Source organism: Miscanthus floridulus, chromosome 14 (genome assembly GCF_019320115.1).
Source record: "Miscanthus floridulus cultivar M001 chromosome 14, ASM1932011v1, whole genome shotgun sequence".
Lineage (NCBI taxonomy): Eukaryota > Viridiplantae > Streptophyta > Magnoliopsida > Poales > Poaceae > Miscanthus > Miscanthus floridulus.
In genome coordinates, this window is record NC_089593.1 from 2,378,329 (window position 1) to 2,397,131 (window position 18,803).

The following is an 18,803-nucleotide window of genomic DNA, read 5'->3' on the forward strand; positions in this document are numbered from 1 at the left end:
TGTGTCGAGTCTTATTGACATATCGGAGGTGCAACCGTGTGTCTATAACGGGTGCAAAGTTGTTTACCTCAATAAATGGTTTGGTAGTAAAGGCTCGGTGTTTAGGCCCAAGCCTCGGTACCACTAGATGTCTGCATGTGTTGGTTGCAGACGGAGACTGAAGAGCGCATACAAGTTTTGCTCCATTGAGTGCAAACACGTAGGTTCCTGTTTCCTCGCTTTTAATAAACAGTCATGGCCCTAAGCCTGCTGATCATTTCTTTGAGGTATTGCTGTGTAGGAAGGGGCTGCAACTCACACGGCATAGGACGTTGGGCTGCCCAAGCACCCATTCAAGGTGGAGGATGCCACTGAATCTAGCCACTCAGCGCTTCCGAGGACATCACGCAAGGGTCGCCCGATACACGCGCCATTTTTTTGACGCATATGCAGTGGAGGAGGAGCGTACAGCTGGGAGCCAGTATGGAGAGCATAGGTCTGTAATCAGATACATCGTTACACGTCTATCGACGTTTGTAATATATCGATGGTTGTAATATACGGCTGCGACAAATTAGATCTTGTTTTAGTTACAAACCGGGCTACTGCATCGCACGGCCCACCTGTGTGCATGCACTGCTGGTATGGTATCCATCTCTCGCTTTTCAGCACGCAAACAATGCGTGGGCAGGAACTAATTGTGGTTCTAAGAATGGAAGCAAGGGCTCGCATAATAGGTGTTTACATGTGTTGGTAGCACTATGTTTTTCAGCCATGCATGGGCAACATCTAAGGCTTTCTGGATATGGTGACACCGCCATCAGCCAACTTGCCCGGTAGGGTAGGGCCCAACCTACTAGAGGTACAAGCGTGCGGCTTCCGCCTAGAGGTGGCCGCCGGCAGGTGGCAGGGGGCAGCGGCACGGCCGGGCCAGGGCCTGGGCTAGCAGATAGGCAACCGACTTGGGCACCGAACTGGGGCCGACTGGCGCTTGGTCGCAGGAACCCAGCAGCCGGGTACACAGGCAGGCAAGGCTGGGCAAGCAGCGGACGAGCAGAGGAGGGTGTCAAACCTAATCAACTTCCCTAGCTAAGACCATGATGTCATGGAACATCACCTATAGAAGCCCTAATAAACCACGATCATACGATCGAACTCTAGTTTGGCTGAAGCTTTGCAAGTAGAGTCATCCTTCTTCTAACCAAGCCATCCTAGCCATCGGCTAGACCAAGCCTCTTTCTCATGATGAGTGAGTCATCACCCACAGACATTGGTGGACTAAACAGGTAACGAGGACTAGAAATGAGGATGGGTTGGGGCCAGGGCGCTGCATAAGGGCACGTGCACATACAAATCGACAAGTGATGCATGCATGCAAAGAAAGCACGCCCCCAGCAGCGTGCATGTACGCGTACTCGGATGCGTGCCGACCAGCATGCTAATTAAACACCGCCCATGCATGCGACAATCCAGCGCCTCTTGCTACGCGCCATCGTCCATTTGCATGCCGGGTACCATCAGAGGCACCGTACTTCATTTAATGTGGACACCTACTTATGGAATAGTATTTTTTTACATAAAGGACATGTGGAAGCACAGCTATGTAAATGCCCGTACCGGCGAAACTTTTTACGTGCAAAGGACACCTATAGGGAAGCAAAAAAGCAAGGCCTCAGCATGCATGCAAAGTACGCAAGCAGATAGCTCATACATGCATGCAAAGCAAGGCCCCAGCAGCATGCAGGCACCCGTACTCGCATGCATGCCGACCACCATGGCATGCATGCCAAGAATCCACCGCCATTTACGTGCCGTGTACAATCACCTTCCAGGGTATTCCATGGCTGCAAACAGCAAAGTAATATATAATACTACGAAATTGTTTCTATGTGTGTGTACGCATGCAGGCACGAGGAGGCGCTGAATCCCCTGGTTTTCGTGCTGAACAACATACAAGCCAACGAGGTGGCAGTCCAATCACGAAAGGTACTACGTACCACTCTATACTGGAATTCGATTGGCCAACTTGAACCTAGTGTTACTAAGAAATGAAGTAATAATCTCTACGGAACTTGTTTGTTTCTCTTATACGTATTGTTAGGGAATGGGAAAAATGACAAGGTGGAAGAGGACGGGAAACTCAACCAGCCTAAATTCTACAGGAGAGACGTAGACCCGTGTGCAATATAGTCGGTAATATTCATTATGCTTTGGATCATGTATTGGAAAACAGCAGTATATTGTTGGTCCCATTGAATAAATAGAGAGCCCTTTCTGGCATTCTATGCAGGGCCACTTTTAGTGGTAGCTGTATTCCCAATTAATAGGGTGTCAACTAAGCAAGCTTGGTGACATGGCAAATAACTAAACAACAGAGATGAAATGAGAGTTTCATATAGGTGAGATGAAACTTTTACAAGTTTGAATGTGTCATAGAACTAAATGCAAATATGAAACACAAAAGAAACGAAACCATGCACTGTGGGAGGTATTTCAACCACTAATCAAATGCATTGAGAATGGCATACTAATCATTGTGACTCGGGTATGGAGTAAAGCTGTGCACAAGTGCTGAAACTGATAGCCCATGTATCAAATGCATTGAGAATGGCCTAACCACTGCTGGCCGCGCTTCGCTGCGGGTGATGTGCTTGGTATAGGTGGTTCATATGTCTAATATGTTTTCGCATGGCGTTGGTACAAAAGGTTGATCTATTTGGTACATTAAACGTGTAGATACGGGAAGCAAAGATAACATGTTTTTTTATTACAATGTTGTAAACGACCATAGAGGCCAGTTGTCATTACATGGTGCCTATTGTAGGCCAGCAAACCAATGGCATGTTAGTGGAAAGAAGTATTTAATGAAGTTGGGCTCAAGCAACCAAAACACTTAGATTCGAAGCACAACATTGGCTAGGATTACATTATAGGTGGAAAGAGCAGAAACTACAATACAAGTATGCCGCATAACGCGAGGGCTTACAGAAGAGTGAATTACGATCCACTCCCCTTAGGCGAAACTACAACATATTTTGTAGAGATGGAACCACACAAAAGCTTACACGGCGTCGAACACTAAATTACAATGGGATTTAAAGTTACATGGTCAGGAGCAGCCTAGTACAACCAAGGCTTGCTCCAGAAGTCGCGATAGACGAGGGCAATGGAGAAACAACAAGATAATGATTATCCAAAACATGGCGTATGACCAATAGATCCAGAAATAGGAGACTGAGAAGTCAAACATCGTGAACCCTAAGACCAAACTAACCAACGGTAGACTTGAACTTCTTTGAGAACCAGATCCCTTCTTACCAGATTACACCATCACCTTTGTCAAAGGAACCCAGTCCCACAATGACGACTGGCTCTCATAGCTCTGGTTCGGATTTGAGAAGGATGAGGATGGAGGAGAAGAGCAAGGCCGAAGGGCATCTTATAGTGGCGAACGGAGATGTGGCGCAGCGCACTGGAAGTGGAGACGGCATGGATGGGATACACTGCTTTTTAACGCTGTGGGGATACAGCCGACCATGGCGTGCTTCCTGCGCAAGCGAGCGGAGGGGGGGGGGAATAAAGGAGAGGAGAGAGGGTTCGATCGACAAGGGAGGCGTGCGGACGGCCGTGTCCCCAAAAGAAGAAAGAAGGGAGGGGGTCCGGTACGGGGACGAGGGCGACTATCAAAAGCGCACGAGAGGCGGAGAAAAGTAGAGGCGCAAAATGCGCGAGGATGGCGAGCGCAGCACGATGTCGCGGCCATGCGATGACAGGGTGCTAATGGGCCCGACACAGACGACGTGCGCGGGGCACGCGGTGACAGCGACCCGACGTGCGTAAGTTGGTCAAGTTGCTTGGTTAGATGCTTATGGGGCTGCTACCAAACAGAGGACCCCTGTGGAACAACCACCACATGGGGAGGCTGAGGTGGTTAACCAGGCACCTTTGCCAACCTACTTCATGGTGTCGCTGCCTCAACAGAATATTCTCGTTTGAAAAAATATCCTAGCGGTCTAACAGCAGAGAGAAGAGCAATAAGGAAAAGTTAGTATTCGAGTAGTCTGGAGTGATCGAAATGCTTAAATTGAGGTCGTGCCCCAATCCCAATGTCCGGTTTGACCACGGAGGCTATGCCAAAAAAAAGCCAAAAAAAGTGATTTAATTTTTGTTTAGGTTGCTTGAATTTTATATAGGAAAATAAGTGTTTTCAAAACTAAAGTAAAAAAGAACTATAAATTAGGAACCATGTATGTTGCGTTGACGCTGGTTGCACCTTGTGTTTTATCAGCGCCAAAATGTTTAAATGCGTTTAGACATCATCTAATCCTTTTCGGGAATTTTCCGGATACAAATATGAAAATAGTTTATATAAATCTAAGTCAAAGCTCATGATTGTTTGACTAATCGCGAACCCAGACTTCCGTTCCCTCTAGGACCGAGGGAGTATGGAGTACCCTGTTTTAAACTGGTCTAGTCGAGGAGAGCAACTGGCTCCCCAAGATACCACATTTATTTCTGCTGTTTCTATCTGCGTCCTGAAGAATTTACTTTTGGCATTCACAAATGTTGCAACGATGGGACAGAGAAATTCTAGTAGCTTTCTTGAGGCTTGATTTGAAGAGATACAGATACCGAGTGGGCAGAACAGTTTCAGTTTCCTGGTATGCTGTTGGGGATGCTAAAACCGAGCTATTCTTTTCTCGCAGGCGCCAGTTGGGAAAAAAAAACACCGAAACCGCAAGATGCTTGATTTGGAGTTCTATCATCTGTTCTACTACTATTAGAGCACAAAAGGGAATGGCTGAATAAATATCTAGGTAACAGTAGCTTGTAATTTTTCAAAAAACAAGGCACGAGGAATGGCTAAATAAATATCTAGGTGCAATGCAGGTGTTTGAATTCAGGTACAGGTGTTGAATGCAAACTGTGAGGTACAGGTGTTGGATGCAAATTGCTGTCCAATGTTGCAACTTGCAGGTAGCAACAGATACCAAAACTGAAGATATATCATATATGGAAGCATGAACCTGTGTGCGAAAACATGTTACAAGTGCATTTTTCTGAACTGAAGCTACAAACTTAAGAGCAGAGTTGAACTTGGTGGATTGCAAGATGTGAGAATTGGGGATGGAGATGCGATCAGTTGGTCCTAGGTTCACGTGTTCTTCATCAATACAGATAAGAGACAGTGAATGATCCTGTTGTAATGTCTGTATAAACGAAATGCATCACCCTCAAACTAATAAACTAAAAAGAAAGAAATTTCCTACTCCCTGCATGATTTCATAACCAAGCCTGGAGATAGAATCCTACAAGAATCACTAGAACAACTTGGTGAACCCTTTCAGAATTCAAAAAATGATAGAACTGTTGTAAAATAAGAACAATCATATGGAATCCAACGCTTAGCATCAGATGAACACAATCTAGAAGGAGAAAAGTAGCAAAAGGAAAAAAAATGATCCAGTGTATATTTACATCAAACTTAAGGGTCAGTCAAACCAAATGAGTTAGCAGCTAGCTAGTAGCAGGATTCATGACCTTGGAATGATCAGATCCTCCAGAGGTCGCCGCTACTGGCCCCGTTCGGCTTACCCCATATCTGGCTTGTTCGACTTCTTTTTTTTCAGCCGAAACAGTATTTTTCTCTTACATCATTTCAGCCGGAACAACGTTTTTTAGCCACCGAACGGCTCGGTCGGAGAAATATGACGTGGCGTCGGCGGCGAGCATGTCCCGGTACGTCTTCCTAATGGCCCATAGCGCCCTGTAGCAGTTGCTCATGGCGGGCCTGTCCTGTCGGACGGGGCCCATGCACCGGAACGCGGGCTCCAGCACCATCTCCAGCGCGCGTTCCACGGCGGGCGTGCGGGCGAGGTGCGGGTCCAGCACATCGGCGGAGGCGCCGCTGATGAACCTGCCCATGGCCCAGCGCGCGGTGAGGCGCTCCTTCAACTCGCGCTTGGTCTCGATGGGGCGGCGCGCCGAGGCGAGCTCCACGAGGAGCACGCCGAAGGAGTAGACGTCGCTGCGGTCCGTGAGCTGGCACGTCTTGAGGTACTCCGGGTCCAGGTACCCCGCCGTGCCCTTCACCTGGGTGGTGACGTGCGTGGCCTCCCCGACGGCGCCGGCGCCCAGGCCGGCGCCAAGGCAGGCGAAGCCGAAGTCGGCCACCTTGGCGCGCAGCGAGTCGGTGAGGAGGATGTTGGAGAACTTGATGTCGCGGTGGATGATGGGGTGGTCGGAGTACATGTGCAGGTACGTGACGGCGTGCGCGACGTCGAAGGCGATGTCCAGCCGCGTCCCAAAGTCCAGGAACCGCCCGTTGCACCCTGCTTGTTTTCATGGTTTGGTTGGTTGCTGGCGAGGGGAGAGATGAACTTGGAAGCAGAGCAGCAATGGCAGGTGGTAGCTTACTGTCGAGGTGCTCCCGGAGGGTGCCGTTGGGGACGTACTCGACGACGACGATGCGCTCCTCGCCGCACTCCATGTAGGCGTAAAAGCGGACCAGGCTCTGGTGCTCGATGCGCGCCATGATCTTGATCTCGCTCCGAAACTCCACGTCCACGTGAGGGTTCTGCATCCGCTGCGATCATTCATCCCGGAATTTAAATTTGTTGTTTTCGTCTGTCGATTGAGAGTTGAAGAAATCAGCAGGCAGCTTGGTGGATTGACTGACCAGCATGGCACGCTTGACGGCGACGACGGTGCCGTCGGGGAGGGCGCCCTTGTAGACGGCGCCAAAGCCGCCCTGCCCGATCTTGAGCACCGGCGAGAAGTTGTTGGTGGCGGTGAGGATCTCCTCGATGGAGAAGACGGAGCTCTGGAACGACGGCCGGTGCTCCCTGCCGCTGCCATGGCCACCGCCGCTGTACAGCCCGCGCGCAGAGGTCTTCGTCCCGGCGTACCCCGGCACTGCCGCCATGGACCACGACCATCAACATCATCACGCAATTGATTGAAGGGCACAAGTTGCTCGACCATGGCGGAGGGCACGGACTGGGGGGTGAGTTGACTTACACGGCGGCTTCTTGGCCCCGGCATCACCCGCCAGCGCGGCGTCCCTGCTCCTCCGCTTCATGGACGCGGACGCGAACGATGACGACGACGCGGTGGAGAGCGAGCTGAACCACACCCCGATGGAACGGAACAGGGACCTCAAGGACGAGGAGGAGGAGGAGCTGCTTCCGCGGCCACGGCCTCCGCCACTGTCGGACAGCGGGCGCGACCACGCCGGGCTCCGCGGCCACCGCTCGTGCTCCGGCTTCCGCCTCCCCGACCCCGACCCCAACAACGACAGGGCCAGGCTCCCGCGTCGGTCTCGCCCGGCCAAGCTCCGTGGCCCGCAGTGGTTGGTCGGCAGACGCGGTCGCGTGTCGCGCCGAGCTCTGCCGCCCGCGCAGGCGGCTGAGAAATGGAGATGGGGATGGGGATGGGATGAGAACCGGAAATGAGGACGGGATGGGGCCAGGGTGCACACAAATCGACAAGTGATGCATGCATGCAAAGCGAGGACGGCCCCAGCAGCATGCATGTACGCGTTAGGCACCGGCCATGCACGTCGACAATCCATCGTCACCTGCTACGCGCCACCGTCCATTTACATGCCGCGTACCATCGGAGGCACCGTACTTCATTTAATGGGGCCACCTGCTTCACCTGGCCGGTTGACATGCGTCTCATCTGAGCCGTGGAATTTCGATCTAACGCACCAAATAAAAAAGACTTACGTGGACATCCTAGAAGGCCGCCGATTCGGCGTGCCTTCATATCTTTAACATAGCTGTGGATGCAAGACCTATGGGCATCTTAATTTGTGGCTGTTGATGCCAACCGTGGGCATCTAATCTATATGTATGGCATGTGGATGATGACAAATTGATGCAATATATTTGTGTTCTAGTTGAAAACCTTATAAATCAGATGTCATGTTTGTGCCTATACTATTATCATGAATATCGTATGAAATTATAAATAAATGAGGTGCTTCTGTGGCCAGGTGACTGCAATTATTTCCTGTCGGTACGTTATAATTATACTGTCGGGAGAGGATGACAGGAAAACTGTAATTATCCTGTCACGGTTCTGTCGACAGAAAAACCAATATTTTCTGTAGGTACGAGTTTATTTTTCTAGCGGTTCAACACCGACAGGAAATTTTATTCCCTATCGTTACACATATTTTTCCTGTCGTATTTTACCGACAGAAGCAAAATTCTAGACTTGGTGACCAACAATTTTCCTGTCGACGCCCACCGACAAGAAAAATAGTAAACCGACAGTAAAATAATACACCCGACAAGAAAAAGTTATTTCCCTGTCGCTTTAGTTCTATCGGAATTTTCTTGTCATTATACCGACAGAAAAATTATTTTTATTTTTCCTTGTCGGTTTTTTGCTTTTTCTGTCAGTTTTTTACCGATAGGAAATTTTTTGTTTCTAGTAGTGTCATCATAGATTCTATTTTAGGAGCAGAGCTATAATGATTCTTGAGTATATAGTTGGCCAACAGCCGGCCCGGCCTGGGCCCGGGCCAGGCACGACCCGCAGGGGGTCAGGCCAGCACGGCACGCCGTGCCTCCCTGGCCGTGCCCTTCGGGTCTCGTGCCTGGCCTTTGGCCCAAGCATGGCCCTATGGGTCGAAATCCGTGCCGTGTCGTCCCGCTAAGCACGGCCAAATCCGCGGGCCGTGCCAGCCGATAGCCCGGTGCCCTTAAAACACCTCAAACTGCTTCTCTCATCCAACACTTCTTCATTCTCACAATCACATTTCACAATTCATTTATATTTCATTATTTCACATTCACAAGTAATAAACTAATCACAGATTCTAAATTCTAACAAAAGCCACCAAAGGAGACAAGGGAATTAAGATAATTGAGCTATTTGTGTAATGCTGCCTCGTTAAAAACCTTTCCTAGGTAAAACTCACCCTTGTGAGAAACCCTATAATGAGAAAAAAGTGCAACACAGCTCTTAATTAAGTCTTAAACCATTGTTCACCGGTATCAGTCACACATCATAGATACAAAGATAACAGATCACTCTCAAGCCTCACAACTCTCAAGTCTCACACACTAAGTACCAGCAGAAACCACAAATGCAGATCCAGATGTGCCAGCCCCAGATGTGCTAGCAACAGCAGCAGCCCCAGAAGCATCTTCACCAAGATAAAGATTCTTGAAGGAGTCTTCTAACTCTTGGTTGTCAATAGTATGTTGTAACCTTTTTTCTCCTAACTCCCAATCCTTTATGTAAGCCAGCATCTCCACAGTTTCAAGCAACAAGCGTCGTTGCCGCTCTTCAATTATCCTTCCTGTCAAGCTGAAACATGATTCTAAAGAGACAGTAGAAACAAGAACAGACATAATATCTCTAGCTATTATAGATAGGATAGGATATGTTAGTTTGTGGTCACACCACCAGAGAAGTAAGTCGAAGTCATCCTCATATGCAGTGACATTGTCATTGTCCAGATAAGTTGTGAGCTCACAACCAGCAACAAAAGCAGATTGAGATGAAGTGTGGGCAGAGGCAGGGGAAGGACCAACAACAACAGATGATCCAGGGCCTCCAAAGATTCTTTCCCATGCCTATTTTTTCTTACTTGTATGGCTTGTAGGCTGTGCAGGCCTCTGAGACCTAGCTGCACCAAACTTTCTCTCATATTTGTTAAACAACTTGTAAATTTCAGTTTTTACATTAGCATAATATGAACTATAATCAACACCGGTGTTCTCTTTAAGTATTTGCAGAACATTAAATAAAACCTCTCAATTTAGCTCTAGGATCAAGAATGAAAGCAAATGAATATAACAGAGGTATATCCTGCCAGTATTTAAGGAATTTAAGCTTTATAGGATAGACAACAACTATTAGATTTTGATCTTTTTTACTTGCATGCAAATGAGAAGCAATGTCTAGCAGATGGTGCAGAAAAGTGGACTAGTTGGATAGTAAACACCAGAAAGAACAACTGTGGATTCATAAAATATTTTTAGGAACTCCAATATCTTTTCAGCTATATACTAATGCCTTGCAGTCAACAATGTTGAACCATAATTTGCATTAATGAACACAGAAAAAATATTCTTATACGGAACCAAGTGTTTAAGCATAAGGTATGTAGCATTCCATCTAACATCCATATCTAAGCCAAACTTTCTAGGTCTAACACCCTGAGCAGTATAGTAGTTCTTAAATATAGCAATTCTTTGATTAGAAGAATTTAAGAAATTAATAGCAGTTCTAAAATCTTCTGTGTAAGGTTTGAACCTCTTTAAACCAGATTTTACAATCAGATTAATGATATGACAAGCACAACATTGATATACAAGACTATACTTACGCTGATTAGGATTTATAGGCTTAGGTGAAGGATCACAACACAAATAACCAGCAAATATAGCTGTCAAAGTATCCATAGCCTTAGCATTAGAAGAAGCATTGTCTAGAGTTACAGAGAAAACCTAGTCAATCAAACAAAATTCCTCAACCACACAAGCAATTTTTTAGTAATATTTTCATCAGTATGCTTCACCTCAATCAACCTTAGACCAATAACTTTTTTAACTCTTAATCAGCACTCACGTAATGAGCAACAACACTAATGTAGTCCTCCTTAGCATTACCAGACTAAATGTCTGATGTCAAAGCAACAGATGAAGCACCAGACAACACAGAATTCTTAAGCATATTACGACATTCAGTAAATAGCTTATTAAGATCTCTAGTGGTGGTCTGTCTAGAAACCTTAGTAAACCTAGGGTTATGAGCACGAACAATGTACTCCTTCCATGCATCTGTCTCACCAATACCCAATGGCAAATCAAGCAACACAATTCAGATCTAGCAACATTAGGTTTATAGTCCCAGTTATGCACAGAACCATCAGGATTGTAAGTAAGCCTAGACTGAACCCTAGCAGCTTGATCAATTTTCTGCCTACAACATTTCTGGTGCCTCTTCAAGTGGCCAGTGCCAGCATTAGATCTAGCAGATAAAGTATGCTTACATATTTTATAGGTAGCTTTAGTGCAGATTTTCCTACCATTCACAATCTCATAGATCTTATCAAAATCAACCCACACAATAGATTTACGCTTACCAATACCAACACCAGAAGAGTTACCAGCAATAGATGGAGCTAAGTCATTGGAGCAGGCTGGGATCCCAGTCGTCGTCACCCCTTCACCACCGTCGCTGTCTAGATCGATCGGAGCAGCAGAGCCACTACTAACATTGAAACCGAACAACACAGTAGCGTCGTCTCGGGTGTCATCATCGTCCTCATGGGGCAGCCTACCACGATCAAGTTGTCGTTGCCGGTGAGCGGCCAGACGATATTGTCATTAGCAGCCACCATGGCGGATGGCTCTCCAGCACCGTTCCTCAATGGTGCGTGGGGCTGCCTTGGTGAAAGCTCTAGTTTGGTTTTGGAGAATTGATGAAACCCTAAGTGCTAACCTAGTTTATCAAGTGATCATAAGATAGGTAGCACATTCCAAGTGGTGAAACAAATGAAGATCATGACATGATGATGGTGATGCCATGGTGATGATCAAGTGCTTGGACTTAAAAAGAAGAAAGAGAAAAACAAAAGGCTCAAGGCAAAAGTATAAATGGTAGGCGCCATTTTGTTTTGGTGATCGAGACACTTAGTGAGTGTGATCACATTTAGGTTCGATAGCCATACTATTAAGAGGGGTGAAACTCGTATCAAAATACGGTTATCAAAGTGCCACTAGATGCTCTAACTCATTGCATATGCATTTAGTATCTAGTGGAGTGCTAACACCCTTGAAAACGTTTGTGAAAATATGCTAACACATGTGCACAAGGTGATACACTTGGTGGTTGGCACCTTTGAGCAAGGGTTAGGAACTTCACCGGCGGAGTGTCCGCCCGTAGAGTGCGGACAGTCCGATGGTGCCACCGGCGCTCCATACAGAAAATACGGAGGTCACTGTAAGTGACCGGATGCTGGTCTCAGTTGGACCGGCGCATCCGGTCAGTGGCAGCAGAGGGAGCGCGGTTTCGGTCTCATGACCGGACGCTGGCGCGAAAACTGACCGGACGCTCAAGGCCTGAGTCCGGTCAGTCTGACGTATGATGACATTGAGTGACCGGACGCTGGGTGTGTCCGATCAAGCATGACCGGACGCGTCCAATCATGTTTTTTCGCTTCTGGATGCTTATTAGAAACGACCGGACGCTGAGGTCCTACGTCCGGTCACTTCGCAGCAGCGCGTCCGGTCATCACTTGACCGTTGGGATCAGGCGCTCAGTATTCAAAGAGAGGGGACACGTGGCGTGCATCGCATGACCGAACGCTAGGGTCCTGCGTCCGGTCGATATGACCGGAGCGTCCGGTCACCCCGTGTTGTGTCCAGTGAAGGCGTACAACGGCTCTATTTCATGGGGGCTTCTATTTAAGCCCCATGGCTGGCTTAAGCTCTCTCTCTTGGCCATTTGCATTGACATAGCAACCTTGTGAGCTTAGCCAAAGCCCTCCCACTCATCTGCATCATTGATTCATCATCTTTGTGAGATTGGGAGAGAATCCAAGTGCATTGCTTGAGTGTTTGCATCTAGAGGCATTTGTGTTCGTGTTTTGCTGCGGGATTCGCTTGTTACTCTTGGTGGTTGCTGCCACCTAGATGGCTTGGAGCAGCGAGGAACGTTGAGAGGAGGTTGGTGATTGTCTCCGGCTCCGATCTTGGTGATTGTGAGGGGTTCTTGACCTTTCCTCGATAGAGAGCCAAAAGGTACTCTAGTAAATTACTCGTGGCTTGTGTGATCCTCATCTTGTGTTGGTTGTGCGGCACCCTATTGAGGGTTTGGCGTGTGATGCCAATTAGCGCGTGAACCTCCAAATGAGTGAATCGCCACAACGAGGACTAGCTTGTTGGCAAGGAAGTGAAACTCAGAAAAAAAAATCATTGTGTCATCATTTGATTCCGAGGTGATTGGTCTTCATTGTTATTCATTCTTGTGATTGATTGACTCACTCCTTGACATGGCGGTATAACCATCTTGATCACTCTCTCTACATTACCGCAAACTAGTTGTCAAGCTTTTTAGTGTAGCTAGTTGTGAGAGCTTGTTAGTTTAGTTAGTGTGGCTCTTTAGTTAGCCTTTGAGAGCACACTAACTTAGTGTAGTGACAAAGTTATTGTGTGGATAGAAACTACATAAACTAGAATTGTGGTAGGTGGCTTGCATTTTTAGTAGGCTAGCGCAACACTTGCTTCGCCTTATAATAGTCTAACCAGTTTGTTAAGTGTTGTTGTAGAAATTTTTAATAGGCTATTCACCCCCCTCTAGCCATTAGGACCTTTCACTTGGTCGCTCTATGCCACAGCTAGAGGACGACGCATCAGCTACTGACCTGCGCAAAGAGATGGAGGAGGATGAAAACATCACATCAGAATACATCAATGGAAGAATATAGAAGAGGAGGGTTAGGGTTAGGGTTAGGGTTTTACCTGTGCAACCAGAGCCCGGTGCCGGAGAAGACGACAACCACCTAGAGAACATGACACACCGGTTAGCAAGGACGGCGAGCGGCAGAGGAGGGACAGACGGGGACAACGAACTCACATAATCACCGAGATCTAGAGGGGAGATAGGGAGACGGAGAAGGGAGAGGCAGAGAGGGAGGGGATTAGGGGAGGTTGCTGGCAACAGGCGGTTCAAGGTCACCAGAGTCGGGGTCGGCAAGGTCGGACGCCAGCAGACGAGACGGCGAGGCATCGACCGTCGAGCGGTCGAGGCGAGAGGCGAGAGCGGCGAGGCGGTGGGGGAGGAAATGATTTACGGTTAGGGTTGAGGAGGGCGAGCGCCGCGGCCGTCGCTTATATACACGGGGGGTGAGGCGTTGTGGGGCTGGGCCGGCTGGCCGCTGCGCTGGGCCGCTTCGCCGCTAGGGGAAGGTCTTGGGCCGCTGCCGGGCCGACCCCTATAAACCGGGCCGTGCCGTGCCAGCCCGCGGGCCTGAGTAGCGGCCCAGGCATGGCCTGCTACCCCGTGCCAAGCCAGCCCGAGCCCGATGACCCTCGGGCCGTGGTGTGCTTGGGCCGGGCCAAAATTGCGGGCCTCGTGCCGGGCCGGCGTGCCTCGGGCTGCATGGCCATTTATACTTGAGTATTATGAAGGATACCTAGCTAGCTTATATATATATATACAAGTGAGATATATGGCATACTATTCTTCCATTTTTATATGAAAGGCCTTTTTTTATTTCTCTATTCCACTCCATTTAGATCTAAGAAAGAACCCAATACAATGAAATTCCACTAGTATACAAAAAGAGATAGATACAAATACAAGGTCTCAAACCTTGTTATAGAATTTTTGCTTCAAAGAAAAAAAATATCATATATATTCAGCAAATGAAATAGAGTCGGCGAAAGAAGCGGATTCATTAACAACTCAATTTACATATAATATATATATATATATATATATATATATATATTTGTATATATATATATTTGTATATTGTATATTGTATATTGTATAATGTATAATTAAGTTGTTCTCTGTTTTTTCCCTTGGTAAATCAGCCCATAGCGTCACCAAATGTGGCATGGGGGCTTCGTTTTTCCTCTTCCTAGGCCGGCAGGTCACCCGTGGACCTTATTCCGAACGAGCGAACATATGCCCCTCGCCCGGACATGAGCGATTCGAAGCACAAACAGAGAGATTAGTGGGTTCCTACCTTTTTTTTGCAACAAATAATTATATAGCATGCTGAGTGATTGTGGATTGTAAAAATAATAATGTTGTTTTGTGTTTCCATTTCATCATGTATAAAAAAAGGCATTAGCATTCTTTTGTCTTAGGTTCCATTTGTTAAACATGTTGACATTACCATTCTTTTGTGTTAGATTCATGTTTAACAAGTCAGAGAAGACAATGTCAATTCAATTGACCAGGTAAGTTACTGAATAATGTTCAGTGGTAGTTGTGCATAAAAAATAGTTCTTTACAATCTGATTGCTTTTTTCCTTTGTCTTTTGAAAATAAAATTGTTGCACCACTTCATCATTGTTGGTGTAGGACTAGCGCTGCTCCATCGCTGACAAGTGCCTCCACAGATGCTCCCCTACACAACTAACAGGTAGGCTCTGCCTTCAGTTTTATGAAGATTTGGAATTAACTGCAATCCACATTCTCAATCTTTACTACCATCCTAACCTCGCTCCGTCTACAAATTAAATAGATAAGGACATGTGGTATATTTTTGTGAATGCCAAAAAGACATGTGTTTGATTTTCATAATGATAGAAGATATGAATTTGTTGTTCAGCTCAAAAATACGAGTTGCACAGACTTCTTGAACAGACAGCAAATAGAAGAACAACACTATAAAATTGTCTCAAACCTTCTCTAAACCTGTCACTTGCCTTGCTATCATGATGAGGTTTAGATTGGAAGTTGTATAACCTATTTCTTCAGCTACAGTTAGTATGTTTTCAAGTAAGTTAGTGTTGTAATTTTTTACAAGTTGGCTTCAAAGAACTTTCTGGCTACATTTTGGGCACTCTGTAATTTTGTGCCACCAACATTGGCTTATTTAGTAATTTCTGAAGTTGCAGACTATAGTCAGATTTTGAAATCTCTAAGTTTTTTTTGTTTTTTTTAAACTCTAAGATTTTAGACAATATTCAGAAATTCAAGGATCTGACATTTCGAAAAAGAAATTAAAGGATATGCAGGACTTCTGATCCTCTGTTCCATTATCTGAGAATTCTTGTGTGATTATCTGAGAATACCATTAATATTCAGAAATTCAAGGATCTGACATTTCGAAAAAGAAATTAAAGGATATGCAGGACTTCTGATCCTCTGTTCCATTATCTGAGAATTCTTGTGTGATTATCTGAGAATACCATTATAAAGTTATAATGATTCTTGTGATCTGCTATTATTAAATCTACTGATAGACGAGATGAAAAGAATTGTAGTTGCTTTTGACCAAGTCATTCTGGGATCTAACTTTATTTTTTTCTTAATAATTTCTGAAAATGACTGAAGCTAAGTGCTAATGAATCGTTTTATAATCAGTTGCCTAGCTGAGGAAAACGATAATTTACTTAAAGAAATCTGAGCTAAACCTGTTTCTGATTTTAGTGATCCTTTCAAACCACCATATACGGTATATGCTAAATACACAACTGTCAGTGTCACTATGTACTCCAGTGGCTTACTCAAGATGTTTCTAAAAGCCTATCAGTAACCTGTGTGGCTGCATGTGTTTTCGTGTGAAGTCAAACCATATTTCATTTTGTCAATATTGTATACTCTATCTTAATAACTGAAGTCAAACTGTGCTGCAGCTCATTCGAATCGGACACCAACAGTAAGGAGCTACAACATCGACAGATCATTCTTGTGACTCCAAAGGTGATCTCTGGTATCAAATTCAAATTCACATATATCTTATCCCCTAATTTAATTACTTTTTGAGTAACAAATGGATTTGGAAATGTTGGCCTGCCTAAGAAAATGCCTTCACAGAATTTAGAAATGTTGGCTTGACACTAAGTGCTTGAGAAAATGCCTTGATGGAACATATGAACTATAAGCCTTAACTGATTCATAGAACTGAGAAGAATACTTTGTTAAACTAAACTAACTATTTTTCTTAGAACTTTTTTACTATAGTTGAGGAGGCGTCAGGAAGCGTTAGCTTTGTCTATGATTGGTGGGCCCATAAGAGGGAAGGCGTTGAGAGGCGTCAATGAGGGAGGCGTCGGGAGGCGTTAGATGTGTCTATGGTCGGTGGGCCCATATGGCCGAAACGCCTCCCAATGCCTCCAAAGTCTAGAGGATTGGGACTTCAAATAAAAGAGTGGTAATTGCTTTTTCGTGGTTATTTTTTTTAATTAAGGGTAAAATGGTAAATCCATAAATGTAAAAATAATGTTTTGAGTAGTATAGTTGAGATTTACATTAGTTAGATGAAGATGAATATTTTTGTCTCGTTAGGGTTCATTCGTCGCTGTCTCCGGCACTTAGGGTTCATTAGCCGTTGTCTCCGTCTGTGTGCCGCCGTCGTTGTCATCAGCCGTTGTTCAGGGTCGGGTCGGAGGATGCGGCGTTAGGAGGGGGTGGGGGAGGAGGGAGAGGAGGGAGGCGGAGCGCGCGACCGTCTCCCACGGGTACGCTGCATGGGGGCAGGGTCGGGGCGACGCCGGCACGGTCGTCGGTGGCCTGCAGCCCCTAGGCCGGGAGCCCTTTCGGGTTCCCCGGTGGCATCGCGCCGATGCCGGCGGCCTCGATGTCCACGCCACTTCAGTTCTTCTGCCGCCCATTTCCATCGCCATCCCCGGCCAAGCACATCAAGGAGTCCCTCGCTCGCTGGCTAGGCCGTCGCTCGCCGGCCTTTGCGTTGTAGGTGCCCAGGCCACCCGTCGAGGTCCCGATCCTTTTCGCACATGGCAAGAGCCTTGACCGCCGTTTTGGCCGCTCGTGAAGGGATGCATCACCGGCAACGTGGTCGGCATCACCGTCGTCGACTGGGTCGCCTTCGTCATCAGCATGGACGACGCCTCTAGGCACCCCACCTTCGACCCATAGCAGGCCAAGCATGCTCTGGTGGAGAAGCGCTGCCTCTACCGCTATGACTTCTCCCGCGGCGACGTCATCGTGTTCAGGTGAGTTAAGTTGCCACTGCCCGCCCGCCTCCGGGTCCGTGGGAGTTTCTTGGATTGGTTGGTTGTTGATGTCGTTGCTGTTGCTCGTTGTAGGTCGCCAAGGAACCATCGTGAGCTGATGGTGAAGAGGTTGATTGCGCTGCCTAGGGATTGGATCCAGATCCCGGAGAAGCAGGAGATCCGGTAGATCCTGGAGGGCCATTGCTGGGTTGAAGGGGACAATGCCTCCCTATCGACAAAATATGGTCGGTAGTCTACCTAGGGGTATGCCCAAGGTAGTAGATTATCGGCAGACAGATGTGCAAGCCACAAACAAGACGGTGACGCAAGACAGATATGAGGTTTTATCCAGGTTCGGCCACCAAAAAGGCGTAATACCTACGTCCTGCGTCTTGATTGTATTGTTGTATGTCAATGAGAGATGTTTTTTAGAGGGGTCCCCTGCCTGCCTTATATAGTCCGGGGGGCAAGGTTATAGATCTGGAAACTAATCCAAGTCAGTTACAATTGCTATAGGTGACCAGATAAGGATTCCTATTCTAACCGACCAAGATCTTGCTTGATCGCCAAATCTATCTTGACTCCTTGCGCGGGACTCCGAATAGGTTGGCCGAGCCACGTGTCGTCTTTTGGTGGACCGGACCCACTGATCCGGGCCGGCCCAATCTTAGTCGTAAGGGTATAGGGGTTAATACCCCATAGCTAGTCCCCGAGCACCATGTATTATGCTGCGACATGCCATTTTAACCTTCTTCGAATAGTAAAGCTTGAGTCCTTGACATTTCTAACCACCGTTGTCGCCGGAGAAGTAGGTTGTCCGAAGAATGTATGGTGCTCTTAAGAAAAAAGAAAAAGATTTCCATCCTGTGAAGTGTGCCCACTTGTATTTCTGAAAAGAAATGTAAGTGAATCTTGAAGCGAAGCATCCTTGATCATCAGTGGCGTAGGGGTCGAAAAACAAACACATTCGCCGCAAGGTGAAGTGTGCCCACTTAGTCCCTGAGCCTGGTAGTAGGTGACGTAGGCACGTGGTGCCAGGGTCTAAAAAGAATTCCCAGTTAAGTTGAAAACCCAATCGTCGTACAGGCGATACGAGATGCACCGGCAGGTGCATCGTACCGATGTAGTCCCCGGGCTTGCTGGAAGGCGAAGTATCAGCCT

The 18,803-nt window shown here is 46.9% G+C and overlaps 2 protein-coding genes across 2 annotated transcripts; both read right to left on the bottom strand.

Moving 5' to 3' along the window:
- Positions 1 to 5,628: 5,628 nt before the first annotated feature.
- Positions 5,629 to 6,562, bottom strand: LOC136505705 (calmodulin-binding receptor-like cytoplasmic kinase 2). The gene is made up of 2 exons (XM_066500853.1): positions 6,397 to 6,562; positions 5,629 to 6,314 (listed from the first exon to the last, which is right to left on the bottom strand). The coding sequence occupies exons 1-2, from the start codon at positions 6,560 to 6,562 to the stop codon at positions 5,629 to 5,631; spliced, it is 852 nt and encodes a 283-aa protein (XP_066356950.1).
- LOC136505890 (probable receptor-like protein kinase At1g11050) lies at positions 6,562 to 7,251 on the bottom strand. Its single transcript, XM_066501021.1, has one exon. It carries the CDS (start codon positions 6,902 to 6,904, stop codon positions 6,572 to 6,574), a length of 333 nt encoding a protein of 110 aa, XP_066357118.1. The 5' UTR covers positions 6,905 to 7,251; the 3' UTR covers positions 6,562 to 6,571.
- Between the last annotated feature and the right edge of the window lie 11,552 nt (positions 7,252 to 18,803).

What these genes read in the sequence shown, in the direction of transcription:
- LOC136505705 (XM_066500853.1), bottom strand. Translation starts at nt 6,562, where the DNA reads ATGCAGAACCCTCACGTGGACGTGGAGTTTCGGAGCGAGATCAAGATC. An exon ending in CCTCCGGGAGCACCTCGACA is followed by an intron (nt 6,315 to 6,396) that starts GTAAGCTACCAC and finishes CATGAAAACAAG; the next exon opens with CAGGGTGCAACGGGCGGTTC.
- LOC136505890 (XM_066501021.1), bottom strand. Translation starts at nt 6,904, where the DNA reads ATGGCGGCAGTGCCGGGGTACGCCGGGACGAAGACCTCTGCGCGCGGG.